This window comes from Archocentrus centrarchus, chromosome 15 (genome assembly GCF_007364275.1).
Source record: "Archocentrus centrarchus isolate MPI-CPG fArcCen1 chromosome 15, fArcCen1, whole genome shotgun sequence".
NCBI lineage: Eukaryota > Metazoa > Chordata > Actinopteri > Cichliformes > Cichlidae > Archocentrus > Archocentrus centrarchus.
Window position 1 is genome coordinate 12,890,561 of NC_044360.1, and position 23,158 is coordinate 12,913,718.

At 40.3% G+C, this 23,158-nt stretch overlaps 2 protein-coding genes across 2 annotated transcripts in view; one reads left to right on the forward strand and one right to left on the reverse strand.

Moving 5' to 3' along the window:
- Positions 1-8,331, reverse strand: dis3 (DIS3 exosome endoribonuclease and 3'-5' exoribonuclease). Its single transcript, XM_030748578.1, is given in 25 exon segments — positions 1-310; positions 481-603; positions 713-871; positions 973-1,064; positions 1,067-1,140; positions 1,292-1,506; positions 1,710-1,866; positions 1,996-2,082; positions 2,207-2,334; positions 2,441-2,525; positions 2,688-2,752; positions 4,038-4,139; positions 4,240-4,356; positions 4,493-4,639; positions 4,811-4,827; positions 4,830-4,947; positions 5,108-5,224; positions 5,550-5,705; positions 5,838-6,005; positions 6,168-6,241; positions 6,346-6,372; positions 6,375-6,541; positions 6,749-6,782; positions 6,785-6,905; positions 7,615-8,331. Coding segments are annotated over 25 exon segments (2,838 nt in total). The 5' UTR covers positions 7,834-8,331; the 3' UTR covers positions 1-241.
- The window catches only part of pibf1 (progesterone immunomodulatory binding factor 1), a 22,800-nt gene continuing 7,881 nt past the window's right edge, over positions 8,240-23,158 (forward strand). Inside the window, 23 exon segments of the mRNA XM_030748579.1 lie at positions 8,240-8,786; positions 8,981-9,028; positions 9,030-9,082; positions 10,073-10,129; positions 10,131-10,269; positions 10,380-10,397; positions 10,399-10,488; positions 10,490-10,501; positions 11,421-11,554; positions 11,848-11,888; positions 11,891-11,955; positions 12,041-12,142; positions 12,144-12,161; positions 12,250-12,282; positions 12,284-12,312; positions 12,552-12,674; positions 13,317-13,418; positions 16,611-16,629; positions 16,631-16,747; positions 16,750-16,779; positions 20,681-20,831; positions 21,781-21,871; positions 22,361-22,463. Of these exon segments, the coding sequence (XP_030604439.1) occupies positions 8,520-8,786; positions 8,981-9,028; positions 9,030-9,082; positions 10,073-10,129; positions 10,131-10,269; positions 10,380-10,397; positions 10,399-10,488; positions 10,490-10,501; positions 11,421-11,554; positions 11,848-11,888; positions 11,891-11,955; positions 12,041-12,142; positions 12,144-12,161; positions 12,250-12,282; positions 12,284-12,312; positions 12,552-12,674; positions 13,317-13,418; positions 16,611-16,629; positions 16,631-16,747; positions 16,750-16,779; positions 20,681-20,831; positions 21,781-21,871; positions 22,361-22,463 (1,842 nt within the window). The 5' untranslated portion in view covers positions 8,240-8,519.

Genomic DNA, 23,158 nt, shown 5'->3' on the forward strand with positions numbered 1-23,158 from the left:
AAAAAATCATTTTAATGAGCTGCCTATTACACTGTAATATAGCTTACTCTTTCTTGCACCTGTCCATTTTGAAGAAATATTTGAAATCATAAAAGAGCAGAATGGTGCATGTTAGAGAAGGGCGTCTTTGCTCAAAATATAACACTCAATGGTATCAAATAGTCCAATTCCTTTACAGACTGCATGTTTCTTAATCTGGAAGATCACGTGGTCCAGGTAAAAAATAACGTGGTCCTTTCTGTCAGCGGTCCAGTTTTTGTTTCTTAGCTGGGGTTTCGGCATCTGGGGCTGGAACACTCACACCGGGGATCTAAAAAAAAAATAAAGCTTTTACTTCCAGGGAAAAATGAACACATTTTCTTATCAGGGATGACTGATATCTATTATCTTAATAGTCTTCAATCAAATTTAAATACTGTTAACTGTTGGTTAAAAAACAAAAAGGGCTCTTCAGTTTCAGTTACTTTTGTCCATCCTTACCACTGGGTCAATCAGAGCCATGCGGATCTTCTGGTGCTGAATATTGGAGTCATCTAGGCTGATGGTGACCTTCACCTTGTCGAATATGTGGAACTTGTGTTGCTCCACAGTCAGAGTGGGACCCTACACATGCAGAAGAACAGATGAAATAATTTGAACTCTTGACTTTAGAACTTTAAGGTATCAAAGCTGATTTAAAAAAAAAAAAAAAAAAAAATCAGGGTGTTTATACCTCTTCCTCAAACACTTTATTTGGGGAAACTTTGTCTTTTGTGTCAAAGAACACTGTTCCCTCCAAGCCAAACTTTGGGATGAGTACAATGATTGCATTCTTCCTCACAAACAGAATGAATCCTTCTTCGTTCAGTATTCCTCGGCTCTTGAAAAACAACTGCAGGGAAAAAATAATTTGTGGTCATAATAGTTCTGGACAGTGAGTTTTAAAGAAAACCAGTTCACACGGTTCAGTTCAGTGTTTTGATTTGTGGTTACCTGTGTGTGGAAGGCCACAGAAGCCCGTTGTGCATACTGAGACATTTTGTGCCTGTAGTTGAGGTTATTGCAGAGGGCTGACTCTTTGTGTTGTCCATTAAATCTGGGTAGGTGCTGTCTGCTCCTATGGCCACTGCCAGCAGACGGTGCACAATGATATCTGCGTACCTGGGTAAGAGGTTAAAGAAGAAAAAAGGAGGAAAGTGGATGACAAAGGAGGCTAGAAACAACTTTACCATAATCAATTGTGAACATTTCTTTGTTAGAAAAGCCTGACTCTCACATGTTTTGCCAAGATATGTAAAACATGTTTTCATACCTCCTAATAGGAGACGTGAAGTGCGTATAAATTGGTGAGGCAAGGCCATAATGATGGAAATCGCTGTCCATGCCAGAACAAAAATAGACAGCTTGCATCATGCAGCGAGTGGCCAGGATGCGCAGCAGCGTGTTAAAGTATGGGAAGCCATCCACTTTGGCTGCATCAAGGGAATCAGCCAGTGCCTTTGCTGAATCTGTGTGGATCTCGACCTCCTAATAGGAGTTGGAAACAAAAAAAATGTTGTCACCGTAAAAACAATTTTTAATAAAAAAAAAAACACACAAACAAAAAACAAACAAACTTGTTTTTATCCTTGATTAGTGTACTGCTGTGATTCCCTACTAGTAGCAGGTTCACAAACCAAGCAGAATGTTTTCCATGCATACTTCGTATATGACTATTTGCAGTCACTCACCTTAGACTTTGCAGCTTTGATCAGGATGTCGTAGTTAGATGGAGGTGGTGCTGGGTGTTTCCTCAGCAGAGCGCACTCTGGAAATTCATCATAAATCTTCTGAGCAACTGAAATATTGGCCAGCAACATGAACTCCTCAACCATTGAGTTTGTCTCCCTAATAATAAAGAGATGGTTTTTAAACACAGCATGACTCACACACAAAAAAGAAAATCTAAAGCTATATAAGAAGAAGCTTTTGCAGAGAAAGAAGTTCTGCAGACTGCTCCTTTTTGAAGTTACCTACATGAGTTCTTTGGTCTGGAGATCAATGGGGTCGTGGGTTTCACTGTCCATATGAAAACGGACCTCTAAAGAGGACAGTGTCAATGCCCTAAATGATATCAGATGTCACACAAAATGAGATTTATGTAAATTACAGCAAGTTTAAATATATAGCATTTTGACTCTGTTCAATATTCTCTCCTCGTGTCTTTTGTACTCATTTTAGTCCTTACCCTTTCTCTATCCGCTGCCTCTTGAGGATTTTGGCCAGTTTGTTGAGACCCCGTAGGCTCTTTGTTATATCATCATTCTTGCTGGTGTCATCAATCCTCATCTGGGCCTCAGCATAGGTCAGAGAAGCCTGGACCAAAACAAAGAAAAACATTAATAATAGTAATAACAATTCTTGCATAAAATGAAATTTTAAAAAAGATAACTGAAAAAAATGCTAACGTGTGTGTTGATACCTTAGAGTTAATGACGCTTTTTGTGAATCGAGTCTTTAGAATTTCAGCCTTTTGGTTCATTTCCCAGATACATGAAAAGGCGAGTCTGGTGAAATGGTGAGAGAAAAACAACCACAATTAGAGACAAACAATATAAGTGCATTCATTCCCCATCAGCTGGAATCAGTAAAAGATCGGTAACACCTAAGTGTTATATTAACAAATTGGTGCCTGTGTGTGTGTGAGTTTGTGTGTCTTCAGTTATTACCTGTCCACGTTGGACCGTAGAGAACAAAGATTGGAGCTGAGCAGTTCAGGAACCATGTCTATCCTCTGTTGAATACACAATAAAATCAAATTCATGAATATGATCACAAATTTCAATAAAATCCAAATAAGAAGAAATAAAGAGATCTCTGTAACATAGCTATTAACAGCTATATATGTATGTATATATAAAATACTACTAATGATAGTGAAGAAATTCATCTCTTTTTGTATCTTTATACTATTAGGGCCCTTTCACATAGAAAGTGGCATGTGCTGTGCTCTGAAAGGCATTCTTTTCTATGGTTTCAGAGCACACAACAATGGTTTCCTGCTGTGTCGTGCAAAGTGCAGCACAGTGCAGTGCAAGCATGATGGCTGGGGAGCACTCATACAGTTGAACTTTGACTGTGAAACAGTGTGGACATACATTCATGTGACCAAAAGAAATAGAATAGAAATGCAGAATGATGACAGGAAGCAGGAGCTACATTCAACTTAGTAAAAAAAAATAAATAAATCTATGTGCATGGAATGAAGTGGATGAATGGAGATCTGAGGGGATTTGAGCTGTAGCTCATTTTAAAGATGAGAAATGTGATCCATTACAGCATGGGGTGTTCTGTGAGAAGTTCCAATTAGGATGCACTCAAAAGTCATCTCAGTCCCTTTGAGATCACTGATTAAAGAAGACTCTGTAAACTCTTAAAATTTCTCCTGGAGAGGGCGCTGCATAGCAGGAACTGACGTTTGTGACAGCAGGTATACAAACAAGTTATTAGAAATATTTTATTAAAAAAAATTGATTTTAAACCACTTAAAAGAAATTATATTCTGAAAGAATTTGAGATTGAGGAAGTTGAGGTGATCCAGGGAAAGTATATTTATGTCCCCTTCCTCCCTAATCATCAATCAGTTGATGGCGGAATACAATTGGAAGAAGAAGAAGTAAGTAGTAGTAAAAGAGGTTAACTTCAAAGTCTTAAATGAGATTTACCTGACTAATGAATTGCTAAGGCTGAAATTTATTGCACTATTTGAATATCTGCTAAACCTTTTGCACATAGGATTTGTAGAAAAATATTGTTAGTGTCTTATTTGTCTGTACTGATGTTCATAAATAAAGTTCTAAAAGAAGAAAAAATAAGGTAGGGATGGGCAAGTATAGTACACGTGAAGATTATGAGTGCTACAAAAAATGATGTAGTACATGCAGAGCTCACAAATTTTGAGGCGTTTGCTTAAAATAGCAGTCAGCGTCGTGCATGCTGCTTTCTATGTGCTAATTTTGTTGGTAGTGGTTTAAAATGTGTTAAGAAAGGATGCAAAAGTGCAAGTTGGATTTTCTCACCTTGCCACACAAATACACTGTGGTGCCACGGTTTGCTGCCTCTTTGTCTAGAGCATTGCCAGGCCTGATGAAGTGGCTGACATCAGCAATGTGGACGCCCACCTGTCAAAACCAAACATGAACAGTATATCAATGGACTCGCATGTCCAGTATTACAGACACAAGTGCTCATACTAATAGTGTATTTGTACATTACGAGTACCTCAAGGTGACCATTTTCCAGCTCTCTACAGTGTAGAGCATCATCTATATCTGTACATCCTGGAGGATCCACACTGCACACTGTCAGCGGCCTCAAGTCCTCCCTCTTCCCCATGTCCTGCACCACACATATTTACATTCCTTGATACACATATGTGTACATACATGCTTTCAAATCATGGGTTGATATACCAGTTGATGAATCAAACAATGAGATAGCTGTACTCAGTGTATCTTAAGGAAACAAATGCTACCTCTGGTGTGATGGCCCATGGCATCTTAGGAAGGAAACTGAGCACTGCCTGAGAGAAAGCCTGATGTGGAACATCGTGCTCCAGTAGCAGCACCTCCTCTTCTGTGTCTTTCTCCCCTGCGCTTCCCAAACTGCGTACAAAATGACCCTAAACAAAAAAAAAAAAAAAAAAAAAATGTCTCCATGGACAAATTCTGTGAATTTTCTTATATGTTGTGCTAAATTTTCATGTTAAACTTTGGCAAGTCGGTATGTAGCTAATCATGGTTTCATATCGAAAGTTCCAATGATTTAACAGTCTGAAGAGATTTCAGCTCACATTTGGATATCTGGAGTCTTTGGCCAGCCATCGATGGCCACCATGATCCTCTGGCCTGCCAGTGTGGATGCCTGCCGTGTTTCAATGCGAATACGTGGGATACGGCGGTCTGCTGGGGTGAAAAGATGCCGAGTGGACTGAATGAAAAGGGAAAGAAAAGGGATTATCAGTGCTGATCATAACAGTAAGTGCAAAACCATTTGTACATTATTAGGACGGATTAATTTACGCCAAAGGTGCAGTTTTAAGAAACATTCCACATCTTAAAACCAACGATACTGAACAGCTTTAACTTACCTCTTTGATATGGGAAGCATTCAGCATGCCACAGAATGGCCTCCAGTTCCTCTTAATGATTCCCACTACCTTCCCCGTGGGCTTCCTAGCGGCCTCGGCTGCTGCTATCCTCAACTGCTCAAACACACAGGAACAAGGAGGTCATTAAGGCACTCCAAGACACTTTTATGCATTTACAAAGTAAAAAAACTGCAAGCTCTTTCCGTGTGCAGAAACATCTACACCATAAAACACTCTTCTAAATTTAATTCTCCAACTATAAGAAATAAAAAGAGCAGACACCTTCCAATATAAGCAAATACACAAGCTGTCTTATACACCCCCCCCCCCCCCCCCCCCCCCCCCCCCCCCCCCCCCCCCCCCCCCCCCCCCCCCCCCCCCCCCCCCCCCCCCCCCCCCCCCCCCCCCCCCCCCCCCCACCCCCCCCCCCCCCCCCCCCCACCCCCCCTTCTTCAGCATCCTCATCATCCTTTGCTGTGCCTTCATCCTGCAGCACAACTGACGACGGTGCCACCCACTGATTCCTTGGCAAAAGCTGCACAGCAACCACATCCTGGTGCACTGCTCTGTTGAGGTTCTGAAGACCCTGGATGAGAACCTGTAAACAGACAAAAAGGATCGTAGGGAGCGTTAAACATGCTCGTGTTCACTTTTTAGGAAATCAGGTCATTTGTACAGCATGATCAACAGCACTATATATATTATCAGACAAACACACACACACACACACCTCTGTGCTGTCTTCTCCCTCTCCCTGGACAAACACTGTTGCCTCCAAATAGTTGTCCCTGCTGGCCCTAAAGGTGCCTTGGAGGAAGGAGCCACTTTTAATTCCTGCCTGGATTCTGGACAGGGGAAGGTGCTCTGGAAATAACACTTTACTGCTTGTAATTTCATTCTGATGGAGAAGGAAAGATAAAGAATATCACAAAGGCTTTGAGTTAAAAAAAAAAAATCAGATACATAAACAGGAGAAACAGATACAAAATCAGATACAGTTTGTCTTTACTTAAAACTGGAAGCAGGATTTATTGTTGCATGTAACAATTTTAGTGTTTACCTTGTCATCATTGGACAAGGCCAGGCGATCAACAAGCTCGGGATTTGCTATCAGACTCTTGACATACTCTTCACCTATTAAGAAAATGAAGATTTTCTTATGACAAATCATTCAAAGCATAATTATATCCAAAGAAATTAGTCAGGAGATCTTTTCTTGCTGAAATTTGATTCAATACATTTGTGCACCAGCAGGCCATTCTCCTGTGCTTTTCCTTGTTTCCTTGATCATTGGTGAGGAGGACCACCTTGAGACCATCTGTGTCAGACTCAAATGTCTTCAGGTGCTGACTGTACCATCTGACTGCCACGCGAATTGCACGGTCGTTGCGGTCATTGGCGCTCTCACCTGGTTCACGTTCAATGAATGTCTCTCTGGAAGAGGAGGAATTATAAGAATGGATAAAATAAGGTATCAAGCATAGAAGTAAAATAGTCTTTCATGCTTTTTAAAGCAATCTGATACAATGAGGGAACAAAGAGTGAGGCTATTTGTAATTGATTACTTTTCTATAGGTTTATTTTTGACACTACTGTGAAGGTAGGATTTTGTAATGATGTTAAATTTGACAGTTTTCCTACCTGTGGTGTTCGTTGGTAAAAGTGTAGAAGTGTTCTCTTTCGCATGTATGATGTCCTTCAGGCGCTTATAGACAGGTGCGCTACGGTGGCGTACCTCCTGCAGTACAGTCTGAAGGATAATCACATTACGAATCACAGGATCTTCCAATATGTCGATCTGCAGGACAAATTGTAAAGTGTTAGAGAATCAGGTTCAAAGGAATCTCTTTCACCTACATTTATGTCAGATATCTGCTGCAACTGGTTAATCAGAACTGTCCAAAAAGCTTTTAAATATGGGCTACCTTTTTCCTGGAGTAATACACAGACAGACCTGAAAATGTCTCAAGTATTTGAAGGCTTAAGTCAAATTTAAACGATTGAGAAAATAATATATTTGGTCAAAACGATTTCTCTTAAAATTAAAATGAAATAAATTGGAAATAAAACCTTTTGGGTCTTGATATTTTGTTGCATATGATTGCTGTGTTCACTTGCTTGTTCTGTGTGAATGTGCTTGTAATTATTATTATATCTGCTGCCATCTTGGCTAGGTCATTCTTGAAAAAGATAAGACACACAATATAGGAAAATATTGAAATTAACCAGAAAAAGTGTTATTCATCAGTATCATGCAGTTGATGGCCCTAGTTTGTGCTTCTTGTGTCTTCTTTTGGCTGCTCCCTTTAGGGGTTGCCACAGCAGATCATCTGCCTCAATCTCACCCTGTCTCTGTCCTCTTTTCCCGTACCACAAACCTGTAGTACATGTCTGTATGGGAAATCAAAGCTTACACGTGTGTAGATTATCACATTAGACTGTCTGAAGAAATAAATGCAGATCGTATTGGACACATATGAAGTGGGGAACCCTTTTTTTTTTTTTACCTGATGAAGCACCACATTGGTGTCAGGAACCAGATAATGTGGATAGGAGCAGAGACTGCTCTCCATACATGCGTCTTTCTGCAGCACCGTGGACTCCTGTTTGCACTCAGTGCAAGCTTCGCTACCGCACCAAATATCATCCCTCAGATAATGCTCACGCACTACCTTCATCACCCCACCCGACCGGGTCTTCTTAACGAAGGTTTTAGACTTCAACATAATGACGATAAAAGACCAAAAACAGATAAATTCTGATGTTTTCTCCTACCACCCTGATAGCCAGCCTTTAGCTCCCCATGTGTAAACTACCTCTGTGGTCCGACAAAACTTTCCAAGTGTTTTGAAAACCATAAAGTCTAACTTCACGTGTTTTAGTCATTTATATTTCCATCTGTATTCCTCTGCATTTAGAAATCATACTGAATAAAAATACGCCACGTTATGCTCCAAAACACAGCGGTATTTTTCACCTTTTTGTAAAATTTACAAACGGCTGCGGTTACTTTTGGCTGCCCATCTAATTGTTCGACGAAAACAAATTCTTGCAGGACGCAGTAGGATTGTCACTGTCATTTTCATAGCGACCCCCGTGTTTGGAGGGGGTACTGCACAGCGGTGCAACGTAACCAACGAAAGAGAAATTGGTTGTGATTGCACTTCACGCTTATTTACTACAGAGGGCGCTGTAGCCAACGCCACATAATCGGAACCCGTGGCGGCTAGCAGACAGCTGAGAGCGGGACCCTTGAAAATAAAACAATTCAGCGGCTTTCCTTTTCAGTCCAGAGTGCCATCTCAAAGTGGCATGAAGTGTACGTCCTCTTTACTTAACGTTTGTGGTCAGTATTTAGTGGTTAGCCAGAGAGGTGCTCAGGACTCAAAGTCCGAACTCAAAACAATACAAAATGCCTCCAAAGAAGCAGCAGCTGAAGCCGACCGCGGCCAACGTCTCCAGCTCCTTGGACCTGGAGTCTGAGGACATCAGCTTGGAGACAACCGTGCCCACCACCGAGGATGTCTCCTCATCCGACGAGCAGCGGAACGGCTCCCAGAAGGTGACCCGCCAGCTGATCGAGAGAAAAGAGCTGCTGCACAACGTCCAGCTACTAAAAATCGAGTTGTCTCAGAAGAATCTCATCATAGACAACATGAAGGCCGACCATATGTCAAAGGTAGACGGGACGGTGGGAACTGGGGACAGTGTTTCTATGGATATCTGGTGTGTAACACTTCCGCTTGGGTAGGAGAGATACGACTTGGGAGCTGCAAGAGGGAGGACGCGACTGCCATATCCAGGATTATTATTGTTGCATTAAGAGTTTGTGATTGAATTCAAACATCTATAATAAAATATCTTGTGTTTCAGATTGAAGAACTAGAGGAGAGGCTGAATGATGCCCTTCATCAAAAACAAGGTGTTGGCGCTGAGACTGGACAGCCAACATGAAACTGCTCAGGAGGAGAACAGGTGAGAAGGAGGAGTACCTGGTCTGGTACATTAGTCACGTACCAGGACAGGATTTCATGGCTGACAGTAGTACTTTAGTGAATGACTATGCACATAAGCCTAAACTGACCATATACAGTAATGAGAATGACTTAGTTGTGCCTATTTATTTTAATGAATTCATAAACAAAATGCACATTATGTTTTATGAAGGGCAGCATGGTGGTGGAGTGTGTTAGCACTGTTGCCTCAAACAAGAAGGTCCTGGGTTCAAATCCACCATCTGGCTGGGGCCTCTCTGTGTGGAGTTTGCATGCATGTTCTCCCTGTGCCCACCTTCCTCCCACAGTCCCAAACATATGCAAATTGGTGATTCTAAGTTTCCCTTAGGTGGTTGTGACCGTGAAGTGTGAATGGTTGTCTCTCTGTGTTAGCCCCTGCAACAGACTGGCATAATAACCTGTCCTCTCACCCCATACCAGCTGGCATAGGCTCCAGCCCCATGAATTGGTTAAGCAGGAAAAAAAATGGCTGGATAGATGTTTTATGAGACATAAAGGCTTAAATTTCTATGTGCATAGAAGCAGCAATTTTAAAACACTTTATTCCACACAAGGAAATTGTTTCTGCCCTCTGCCTAGGCACTATACTAGGCACTATTTATTTCTGATTCTGAAAGAAAAAAGACATTTCTGTCTGGGATGAATAAAGTATGGAGCTGCAGGCAGAAGGAACAAAGGAAGACCAGAGAGAGAAGATTCATGGATGTAGTGAAGGAGGATGTGCAGAGGGTTGGTATGAGAGAGAAGGATGCTAGGGATAGGGTGAGATGGAGGCAGAGTGATCTGCTGTGGGTACTCTTAAGGGAGCAACCAAGAGAAGAACAAGGTTTTGTACTTATTTAAATGAATAAAATGTTATTGTAGTGTTTATATAGGCATTATTTTTTAAATATTTAGTTACTGGTCATGTTGTCTTTATGCAGATGATGGTGTGGTCTTTTCTCACCAGGAAGCAGCAGGTTCTGCGTAAGCAAGAGATGGAGGCCATCCTGCTCGGCAGCAGCAGCTGAGGAGACTAACCGACAGCTGTGTGAGAAGGCTGGAGAACTGCGGCGGTCTTCAGGGGATCTGGACATCTCCCAGGACAGATACCAGGAGCTGCTTGGTCTTCCTGAGGACAAAATTTCCATACAGGAATATGTAGCTGTAAGTATGAGCGTAGCTCTCTATCCTGCTGAACCCCACTAATGATTACTAGAAGGACAAAATCTAAGCTGTCAGGAAATGAAGCGACTTTTCTTGTGTTGTGTTCCTAGATGCGTTTCTATGAGGCAAGTTGACTCACTGCGGGTTCAGCTGACTGAGCTTAGTGTGAAGAACACCAGTATGACAGAAGAGCTGGATATACACAGAACTAAGATGAAGGACACTGATTGAGGTAAAACACAAACCCAGCCTTGTAGCGCAGTTTTATGTTGGTCTAACGGTCTCTTATGTCTGTGTAGGTTCTCTTATACTGTAACTGTCTCTTATCTACAATATTCATGTGTTTTACATTATAGCTATACTTGTGTAATGTTTGCACACAACACTTTTTGCGTTAGCATATCAACAGTGGCTTGCATTTTGTTCTGTTACCTTTTCATTTCTTGTAAGATTACCAGTTGTATAATCTTTCTCTAAGCATTCAAGAAGAAACATATTTTAAACAAACACTCATGCTTGAGGTCACATGTTTAGAAGTGTAAACACAAAGAATGAAAATGGTCAAGAGGTTCATTTACTTTTAGGCTGCGTGCAATGCAACATTGATGGGTCAATGCTAAAAGTGTGAGTTACAACTTCCTTGAAATGGTCATGTTTACAGCCTGTGGTATTAAGAATGAGATTAGTCTGAGTTAAACGAAAGCAGTACAGTCAATACGTTCACCAGACACCCTGTAGCATAAATGACACAATGATGGGATAATGCTGCATCATGCTGACAGCACAGGTTAGAATATGCCAAAAAAATGTCATGAATCCCGGCCCAGGCTGCTGGAGGGATGTTGGCCTAAGCAGTTTTCACCCTAAGGAGGTGAATGTGACTTAAATGTCTGAGAGTCGGACCAGACATGCCCATCTTTAACCCGACAGTTAGTCTAGTAAAAGAGTCAGCATGTTGTTGGTTTGCGCCAATTTGTGAACGGCACATTTTAGAATTTACAAATGCTGTATGGCCCCCTTAAGACAGTATGGAAGCAACAGTAATTCTTCCTGAATGCCTGTCTGGAAAAAAAAGTGTTTGCATATTATTATAATAATGACAGACTTCTTGTAGTGTCAATACTGTCTTTTTTGTGCGTGTGTCCTCAAAGAGCTATGAGGAGGAGCGGCGGTTGCGTACAGAGCAGGAGATGAGGAGCCAGAGATTGACCTTAGAACTGGCTGATACCAAGCAGCAGATCCAAGATGGGGACTATCGCAGACAGAACTACCCAAATATTAAACGGTGTTGTGTTTGTTCTTGTGACATTTGATAATCAGAGGTCAGCTTATGGGCTTCTGATCTTTCTTTAGTAGGCTACAGTATAGATTTTATGCTCTGTCCTTGTCTCAGAAACATAATTTTTAAACAGTACGTGGAAAAAAAACTGCAAAACTGTACAGTAGATTTAAGAGTAGTCTGCTGCTTTTTCTTCTATAATTGCTGATGAAAAACACATTGCAAATTTGTTATATTAAATTCTGAACTAGTAAGTTGAAAGTTAAAATGTATGTCACCCTTGTTGCATTGGTTTATAGTGAGCGTGAACACTTTGAAACAGAACTGAAGGAGTTAAAGAGACATATGAGAACCTAGACCTGTCTCACATTGCAGTGACCAGAGAAAGGGACACACTCAGCAAAGAGGTGCATCAGATATATTTTGTCCTCATAATTCTCACTGAATCTCTCTGGTTTTTAGTTTTATTTTAATTCTCTTTTTGCCCTCCAGGTGGCGACATTGCAACAATCAGTGACACTCCTGCAGAAGGACAAGGAGTACCTGCACAGGCAGAACATGGAACTCAATGTTCGCTGTGCACCTGAAGAAGACCCGCCTGGAGAGATTGCAGGTTCAAACAGTTCATCAGCAAAGTACTTATAGTAATACAAGAAGTCACCATCTAATTTGCTTTCACTTTTTTTTTTTTTTTTGTACAGGTACAATTAGAAGATGCTAAAAAAGCCAGGGAAGGACACCTATGAAAAATATGTAGCATCCAGGTTAGGCTTTGCTGCTTTCCACCTCTCATAAGAAGCCAGTATTCTAGTGCTGTGATATGGAAGAAGTAAACTGTGCAAGTATTATAAGTCTGACTTCAAACAATGGTCAATAAAAATAAGAAGTGATACTGTACATTATCTGCCAGCTGTGTTCTGATCTCAGCTCTCATTTGACCCACATGAAGAAATCTTCTAGGTGAATACTATGTTCATTTGTTTCTCATCTCTTTCCTCTACAGAGACCACTATAAGTATGAGTATGAGGCCAAATTAAGAGAGGAGTGGAACAACATCAGGTTGAAAACAAGTCAGGAGATAGACAACCTGCAGAGAACCTCCAGGGAGATGTATGAGAGGGAAAAACAGGTATCACTCTTTTAGTATAACTGCAGAAAGTGATCAAATATCAGGCGTGCTGTTTAAACCAGATAAAGTCACACATTCTTCATTACTCACTGACAATCAGATCAGTGAGTGGTTTCCTCATTTTACATGGTTGCTGCAATATTGTTGCACTTTGTTCATAATTGCAATTTGGAGCATTGTGTTAGGGAAGAGATTAACTCTATAGTGTTGTGGGATACAAATTTGGCTAACAAGTGAAAGATCTCTGATTTGATCCCAGGAGGGGACACAAAATCCTTTGAGGCCGTGTCAGTAAGGCGCATCCAGCATAAAAATCTGCCATATCAAAATATGTGGTGTGTTTGCTGTGGTAACCCCTTGTGAATAAGCAAACAGCCAAAAGCAGCATTTTTTTGTTTTTGTTTTTTCACTCATCTAGTGTACAATATACCATTAGTCAGTTACTGAATTAATTTGTACCTACACAGATATTTAAGAGAAGAAAGAGCTATACCAATGCTGCTTAACAGTATCTCCAAAAAGGAGAAAATACCAGCATATCTCCAAATGAATAAAATTGTTGCTTTGCACAGGCATGAAAGGAGCTTTTAACTGTCTGTGTGTGTGTGCGTGTGTGTGTGTGTATGTGTATGTTTTATCAGGAATTTGCGTGAGGCCAGAGACAGTGCGGTGCTGGAGAGGGACAGAGCAGTGGCCGCTGACAGAGACACTCAGTCCAGATATGACCAGCTGCTGGAACAGTGAGTTTATCATCTGTCACATGCTTTAAAAAATTATACATTTCAAACTTTGTTGCTTTTTATTCAGTTTTTTTTTTTTCTGTTTTTATTCAGTGACTCCATGTCACACAGAAAAATCAGAGAAATCAGTTTTATCCACTTTTCAACAAATGTCTTCTCACTTTTGTTGGTATCTAGACAAGCAAATAAATTAGGGTTATTTTTTTTCATTATTAATCATATTCTGCAAAAAAAAAAGGGGGGGGTATATACCCCCCCCCCCCTTTTTTTTTTAGTGAACTGGATTTTTAATATAATTCAAAATGGGAAGCTTTAAATAACATATGCTTGTATGTTATTTAACATTTGTAATGTTGTATTTGTTGAAGTAGCAATTTAATGAGTACAAATTCTGTTACAAGTGAAAAAAATTCTGTTACAAGTGAAAAAAACAGATTCAGACTCCTGAAATCTGTTTTTGTTTCCTGGTGTGAAATGACATGATGAGGATCGTCAGCGTGACAGGTAGCGCCTTTGCGAGCTCCTCTATGATTAACAGTTTCCAACTATAATTGCTGCACTAAGTGTTGGCTGTTTAACAAACTCCACCTGAGGGTAACTGAGGCCATCTGGAACAATTCTTTGTTGTCTTTAACCATGTAATGGTTGGAATTCATTTACATAATTCATTGTATCGTGTGTGCGTGTGCGTAAGCCAAACGAGTTTGATTAATAAAGCCGGTCTGATCTCTGTGCTTATTTAAAGACTAAGTTCTCACCGTGTTTCTTCTGCTTGCTTGTGAGCTGTGAGCTTGTTCTTGATTGACGCTGATATGCGAGCCAGTGGGTGTCTGTCATTAGCAAATGTTGTGGGTGCGGCAGGACTTGGTGGCTGTGGTTTACCATCTCTTACTAAAGATCACATGAAGGCTTTGCTGTAACTGAGTGATCAAAGGTTGCTTGGAAGTCAGAGTTTATGTCATATCAAGAGGTACTAAGCAACCAGTGTCCTGGCCTGTTAAGGGTTGAAATAGCACAGGTTGAAGTCAAAATGACACACAGATTACTAAACAGGATGTGTTGGGGAAATAAGCTGTGATTTTTAATATGCTCCTAAGAGAGAGTGAGTTAGTAATGAGCTTTTTCTTGCTATAATGATTGACATATGTGTGTTTTTCAGATTTTTAGGTATTTAAAAAAAAAAGTTTTTTGTTTTTTTTTGTGTTGTTGTTTTATTTTATTTTTTTATTATTCACTATTTCCACACTCACTCTGAGTGATTACTGGCTGAGCAGCTAGTCTCTATCTGTGCTCCAGGCCACAGAGGCCATCTCAGTATAGCCTGGAAAGGTGCCTCTGGGCCACAGCCTTGTGGGAAGTTTAAACATTGCATGGGAATTGCAGTAGATACATTGTGAGCCCTGATGCACACACCAACGCATAAATACTGTAGGTCTACAATTTATTTATTATTGGAGTTAACATTTCAGTCATCCTCATGTTTTGTGCTTTATTTCTGCTGTGTGCATACTTGTGTTATTAGTCACAATGTGTGCACCTGATTTCTCAAGACTCACGCTCATTTTGAAACCACATTTTAAGCGTAATAGTTATTTATGTGTAGAAATTTTTTTTCCCGCAACAGCCAGGATTCTCATTTCTTATTTCATAAATCATTTTTGTTTTATTATGTTTTCACTTTAACCATCTCAGACACAGACAAAGACACTTACGCCGCCACCGCAGCAGCAGCAAGCAGCAGCAGCAGCAGCAGTAGTGTCCCAGTCCTGGGTTACTACTACATGCCATGCATTTCTCTACATCCAAACCACCAGCTGTTAGTCTTTCCATACACACACACACATACACAAAGTCACTTCACTCTCCCTTGGACTCTCTCTGCAGCGATCACATTCCCTCTCTACATCACATCGCAAGCCAGCAATGACAGATGCTAGCCTCCAGCCCTTAACCCCTAACCCCCACACATGCCCCTATTTTTGGGGCAAAGAATGAGGGTGAGAAGCCTGAAATGGCATCAGTTAATTTAAGCCTAAAGGGCCAGTTTGAATCTTAGCGATTTGATTGTCCAAAAACAAAGGCTAAGTGTTGAGTGCATTCTGCCATTTTCACCATCTCGACAGACTTAAATTCACTGCAGCAAAGCTTCCTCGGGGAGCTGAGTGTCAAATTCTCTTATCTGCAACAGTCATAAATTTGTCCAATTTGGCACTTGAAAGCAGAATAATAAACATAGCTAATGACGACCTTCTGGAAAGGCAGCATTTTTTTTTTTCTGCGGAAATTTTTACTTCTTTGCTTCCACATTACAGCCGCAGTGAATAAAAGAAGGCATAAAATGTCCACCATGTGTACAGTGTCTATCACTGTGAGCGCATAGCTCAGGCCTGCGCACTATGGATGATGAAATCTTATCAGGTCAGACTGTAATCGAGTTATTAATATATCCAACCAACCTCCATGACTTGATGGGGGTCTGTGTGTGTGCATGCTTGAAAACTGCCCAGGAGAAGGTGAGCTCGAACTGTTGCCTGTTCTTGTTGTACTTTTAAGGCCGCAGCAAATTGTTTTCATTTTATTTCGATCAGTTGATATTTTCTTTCTTTTTTTTTTTTTTTTTTTTTTGTGTTGGATCCATTTTTTTTTTCTTTCTTTAAATCAAAGCACCTCTGTCTTTATATTGTGTATCCATCACAAAAGGACAGTAGAACACATTCAGTCTTCTTTCTTCTTTCTAATTGGTAATTGCTTAAATGGAAAAACCTTTCCGTTGCTGCCAACTTGATCACTATAGAGCAAACAAAACCAAATACTGCTGTGAGTGCCACTGGGAAATGGTGCACTGTAACCAAAGTGATTTTGTGCTTGATGGCTTGTGTAATATTGTAGATGCAAATTTCACATTGTGTAGGCAAGGTACACTAAATGGTCGCTTGTTTGCCAACATGTCTTCAAGAAATTTACCACAATATGTTGTAACATTTTATTGAAACTACCAGGCATGCCTGAGCTCAACCACTGGCTTACAGCTTTGTGTGAGAAGCACATTGTGCACCTTTTATTACCTAGAGATGTCCACATTAATCTTTCTGCACCAAAACATGTTGTGCCACTCTTTTAATATTCCTATTCACTTTAATATCTAGTGAGGTGTTGTGACTATGTGTATATCGCCACCTCTCCTTCCTCTAGGTTCCGTCAGCTCCAGCTGGGGTACTGACAGCCGGGGTGGCAGAACTGTCCAACAGGCCAAGCTGCGCTCCTTCGAAGCTGAGCGTGCTAATATGGTCAAGGATGAGACGGCTAGAGCCCTCGCCCAGTGTCAGGTCGGAGTGTGAGAAACAACAAGAAGAAGCTAGAGGTACTCGCCCAAAAGTATGGGGTACCCCAGTTACTAATGTATGACTTTTACTTTCTGCTTGAGTTAATGTTATTTCTTGGTTCAAGTTAAGACAATCCAACATAGGTGGTCTACTGGATAATACATTTGAACACAATTTACGTACCTACTCAACACATTAAAAAACTGTTTTGGGGTGAGAAAGAATAGAAATAAGCTGCAAAATTTGCATGTCGGCCTAATGTAATTCTTCTCACATTAGGGCTCATTGTTATTTGGACATTAATTTGTTAGACATAGTGGCACACTATACAAGTGCAGCTGTATCAATAGATCAAATTTTGCTGCATTTAATGCAATAAATATTTGGATTATGGAGGATATTTGGATGATTGATTAGAGTGACTTATTCCTCCTATCATATCTTAAAAGCAGGTTCAGTACATCCTGTTGAGGTCTGTGGGGCATTCATCACAGAGAATAAAACATGACTTTCAAATTCTCTCTTTTGTAGTCTAATTTAAGATTACCTTACCCAGATTGTCACCTTGACTGCTTCTTTGATGACAAATTGGGCTTCTAGTCTATTCCCAATTATTAGGCAGTCAACAATGACCTGTCTATGAAAGACGGGAGAAAATTTGCTCTCCTGATACAAAAAAATGCATTATCACAGCCAAATATGCACAGCTGAAGCCTAAAATCGAGTTTATCCATAGTACTTAAAAATTAACACGGCTATCCATCTTCATAAATCGCTCCAGTGGCTTTGTTCTTATTTCTCTCCAGTGAATCATGCGCACTTACACAAGAAGTAAACTAAGATTGTCCTTGATGTCTGGTACCTTCCTGTTATTCACCTGTTGTCACATCATGTGATCAAGAAAGGAGAAAAATCCTTAATTTTTTTTAATAACACAAAGAATGAATGGCTTTTTTTGGTCTTTGTTGCTCTCTCTGTTTCTTCTGTCTGACTCATCTTTTGTCTTCATCCAATTATCCAGTAAATGTGGGATAATGAAGAACAATAAATGGTAAAAGGAAAGAGTTTCTAATAAATTAGTACAAAAACAAAGTTTATGTAATCATGTATGTAATAGGAACAAAATACACCATGGGGCTCAACATATTAACCCATTATCCATTATTTTATTACACTGATGGAACATTTATTAACGTTAAGACTGTAAAAGTCTGTGTAACAGTTTTGTAGTTTGTTGTTTATTGAATCAAATGGAAAAAATGGGGAAAAAATTTCATTATCCATTTTTGATTACTTAACTACAGATAGTTGTGCAATTGCATTATGTGGCACATCTAACCATGGAATTTTTTATTTTTTTTTTGGTTTATACTCTATGTTAGGTATTCATAAACGCTGTAGTTATGTAGTCTTCACTTTTATTAGTTAATTTTTATCTAGCCATTCACTTATTTTTTTTTCATTATCTTAAAAGCTGCATTTGAGCATTTGTATCATTAAGGTAAAGTTATGTAAAGGCAGCTACTCTGTGTTTAATCTGAAAAATAACAATATTGATCTGTGGCTTCAGTCTATAAATAATGTTCTTATGCTTCTCCAGAGCTTTCCAGAAAAGTCTGCTGTGATCAAAAACACAAGCATGAAACTGTTCATCATGACTTCAGGTTGACTGCAGCGCCACTTATAGTTCTGTGTAAAAGTATTTGTCCCCTTCCTGATTTCTTTTTTCTCTCTCTTTTTTTTTCTTTTTTTTTTTTTTTTGCGTATTTGTCACATGTACATGTTTCAGATCATCAAACAAATACTAATATTAGACAAAGATCATCTGAGTAAATACAAAATACAGTTTTTTTTTTGTTTGTTTGTTTTTTTTAAATTAGTGATTTCATTTATTTAGAGATAATGCTATCCAAACCTACCTGGCCTATGTGAAGTAATATATCATGAATTAACCACATTTTTTGGAAGCTGAATTCAATTTCACTAGCCACACCCAGGCCTGATTACTGCCAGACCTGTTGAATTAAAAAATCACTTAAATGCAGCCTGTCTGATCAAGTGAAGCAGGGTAAAAGATCTCAAAAAGCAACACATCATGCCACGATCTCAAGAAACTCAAGAACAATGAGAAACAAAGTCAATGACTGATGGAACCATGAATTCTGCTCTCTACCAGAAAACACTGAAGGAAAATGTCCGGGCATCAGTTCGTGCCCTGAAGCTCAAACACACTTGGATTATATAGCAGGGCAATGATCAGAAACACACCGGCACCTCAGAATTGCTCTGGCAGGGGAAAAAAAAAACAACACAAAATGAAAGGCCTAGTCAAGTCTGGACTTAAGTCAGATTGAGATGCTTTAGATCCTCCAATGTGGCTCAATTCTGCAAAGAAGAGCAGACCAAAATTCATCCACAGCCATCGTTCCAAAAGCGTGACTCTAATTCTTGCTTCCAAGGGTGGCGCAACCAATTAGTAGGTTTAAAGTGCAATTACTTTTTCATAGGGCTGGGGGTTTGGATAGCTTTTTTCCTTTAACAATTGAATTCATTTTTTTAAATGGTATTTTGAATATACTCGGATTATCTTTGTCTAATATTAGAATTTGTTTGATGATCTGAAACATAAGTGACAAGCATGCAAACCCCCCCCCCACCCCCCCCCCCCCCCCCCCCCCACCCCCCCCCCCCCCCCCCCCCCCCCCCCCCCCCCCCCCCCCCCCCCCCCCCCCCCCCCCCCCCCCCCCCCCCCCCCCCCCCCCCCCCCCCCCCCCCACCCCCCCCCCCCCCCCCCCCCCCCCCCCCCCCCCCCCCCCCCCCCCCCCCCCCCCCCCCCCCCACCCCCCCCCCCCCCCAAAAAAAAAAAAAAACCAAGGAGCAAACCGTGTGTATTCACCAAGAGGGTGCAAGACTGCCTATATGCCTAAGGTTAGTCAGCTGCAGTAGTGAGTGGGTGTATAACTTGATGTGGGATCCAACTTGTCCTCAGGTGGTGCTTTTAAAAAGCGATCTGTACGCTCTTGGATGGGTTAATAAGTGAAAAAAATTAACATTTTCAAGCAGCGGTTGAGACAGAATGATTCCCCCAATTTGAAGCAGTCTATAATATGTCTAATGCCACTTAATAATAATTTTTTTTTCCTTTTAACCTATCATAAAAACTCCATAGTATAAAAACGGTAGTATAATGACACCACTGGCATTTGTGTTGGTTCCCTAAAAGCCTTCCTTTACTGTGCATTTCTGTCTGCAACCATGTATGAAATGTACAGTTAAAATCTAAGCTCAGAAAGATTAACAAAGGCTAGAACTTTTGTTTTAGCCAGTGGTTATTTGTAGCTTTTCCTGGTAGCTGAAATTGGGGATGAGTAGTTGGTTGGTACTGTTGGTGTGATTTGGTGCTATATAAATAAATTGAATTCAATTGAACAGCAGGAGTAACTGGAGAGAATAAGTTCCATTTTTAAAGGAGGGAGATTGATATGAAACAAATTAATGACAGAGTGAATATCAGATGGGCACTCATTTGATGAGGAGCGTTGGGAATTGAGGGGGTTCAGAAGAGTGAGTTGGTATTATGTCTTCTAGGTCTGTAAGAAAACTCATCTGCCCATTAGCCTAATGCAAAATAGGGGCTTTAAAATTGTAACATGATCTGTTTTTTTGCAACAGCACCGTTGAGGACACTTGGGCTAGAGTTGATTGTACTTATTAGTACATGGTGGATCTGCTATATACATAATGCAACTGCTCTCCTTGGTCTATACTTGCCCGTGAACTCCCCTTTGTATTGCATTGTACAATTTTACCTTTGAATAATAGTCATCACTCTTTTTTTTTAAAGTCCAACAGGTGAACAAAGAGAGCAGTTTTGAAATGTAACTTATTTGTTCCCTTCCTTCCATTACCACTTTCTCCCTCTCTGCTCCCACTACAAAGCTCCTCACTCAGGAGTTTTACAGGCTACAAACTTCATCAGAGAAGCGGGTGGCAGAGCTGCAGGCTCAGAATGCTGAGCAGGCGTCTCGCCTGGAAACATATGAAAAGCTCGAGCAAGAGTTGGACCATGTCACCATGCAGGCTGCTGAAAGTAAGAGCATAGCTCTGTAGAAGAAGGTATTTCAACACATAACTATGAAGTCAGACAGACAAAAGCAAACAGGCAATGGTAACTTCAAATGCATTCAACTGGACAGTAACATTGGGAATGAGTGTAATGTAAATGACATGATAAATCATACAGTATTTGAGTAAGATGACATAGAAAGATGCCAACAAAATCTTGATATATTTTATTACCCCTCAGCCTAAAAGCCTGATGGGGCATTGTTGTCACCGTACCGGGCAGTGGGCGGCCAACTTTCAACGTTGTGAACATGATAACTCGAACAATATCACCTAGGATGTTCAAATTCATACCATAGATGGATCTACAAAAAATCTCAGATGATTTCAAATCTTGGTGACCTTGACCTAAAGGTCGATCTCTGACCTTGACGTCAAGGTCAGAGGTCAAATTTTCTGAAAATCTTGTGAACGCGATGACTTGAACAATGTCGCCAGTGATTTTCAAATTGATACCGTAGACGCATCTGCTAAAAAGATGCATCTACTAAAAATCTCGGATGAGTTAGTTCTTACCATAATAATGCCAATCACAGAAAGTGACATTATTCTCAGTGGTTTATATTGATTATGAGTTTAGCATTTTTTATTCCTGGTTCTTGCTTAGCCATTTGGTTTTTGAATTGATATGGCGAATAAAGTCACTAAGGCTCATATGCACCCCCATTAAGATCTACAGAGATCTGTGTAATTATGTGTTTTAGAACTTGTGCTTCCAGGGTTTTTGTACCACCTAAAGATTCTTCTGCTAGGACGCTGAGGGGTAGCACTGGTGGCCGACAGTATTTATCATTTAATTTATAAATGTGTAAGCTTAGCGTGGAAAGAAAATAAAGCACATGTTGGCACTTGTTTATCTTAATACCCTACAGGCATATTCTAATTCCAGTTTTTGTTTTTTTATCGGTTGCCAGTTGAGAATGAAGAAGAAGCAGAGAGAGTTTTGTTCTCGTATGGCTACGGGGCAAATGTTCCCACAACGGCCAAAAGAAGACTGAAACAGAGGTAGAGTACATGATGCAATTCACATTTCAAATATAGGATGCAACAAAATGTTGGTGTTTTTAAGCGTTTCCCACCAAGTGCATCCTGCATAAGATTTGCAAAACATTTTGAGTGTTTTAAAACATGCACCATTTATATTGACATATATTATTTTTTTCTTTTCCTTTGTATTTGAGTTTGAATGCCCTTTATGCTGTAGTGGTAGTACACAATTAGCAGTATATGCTCTAAATGTGACACATAGCTGTCATCCACACTGTCTTTGCCTCCATAAATTAAACAGTTATTTTATGGTTGTTCCTTAGGAATGCCAAGTTCGAACATCAGGGTGTCATTATGCTTAAAATCTGTTTTGATTTTTATCTCATCCATGTGCAGCCAAAAGGCCAAATTCATCTCACCGCATACTTGCAGACTCTAGAAGATGGAGTTGTTGATTTTTTGTCATGTTCTGAAATTCCCATAACTTTTTGTGCTGCTGTTGCGCAGCGTTCACTTGGCCCGCAGGGTGCTGCAGCTCGAGAGGCAGAATACATCACTGAGGAGAGAGCTGGAAAGTCACAAGTCACAAACAGGACAGATATCTGAAGAGGTAAACGCCCGACATACAATATCAAGGTGTGCGTTTGTTCTGGAGAACACAATTAATGTGAGATCATTCAAAATTATTTTCTAAAGAAATAGACTTCAAAGCAGTTCAAGTCAGTACCTGCAAAACACTGTTTTTCCACCTTCACAAATCTCCTACAGGCAACTCTGATTAAATTCATGCCACTTTTTCTGTTGAAGTCACAATGATTTGCTGGCTTATTTCCCCCCTCATAACAAAGGAAAGTCATTGCAAGGCTCAACCTTGATGGTTTCACTCTCAACTCCACTATTTACCTTCTCAGATTATCACGACATCCTTATAATCACTTCTGTCTGAAAGACTACCTCTGCAGCCATGACTTTAAGCCATAGTAGGAGTATGAATGAAAAAGGGGGAATGAAAAGTGATTTTGGTGGGTGCTGTACTATGCAAAAGTTTTAGGTACTTCACAGGGTTAAGCCATGACAGGGACCACAGTGACCACAAATACATTCATGACATTGAATCCAGATCTCAGTATTGTTGAATTTGCCTGAAGAGAAAGAAGCACCTGCCGCAGGCTAAGTCCTCAGAAGTGGTGTGGTGAGTTTTCTGGGATCTTTGGAATGACACACAGGTGCCTTTTTAAAAAATTGTACACAAGTGAACCTAGAAGAATTTTCTCATTTTAAAGGGTTCTCACAGCTAGTGTAAAA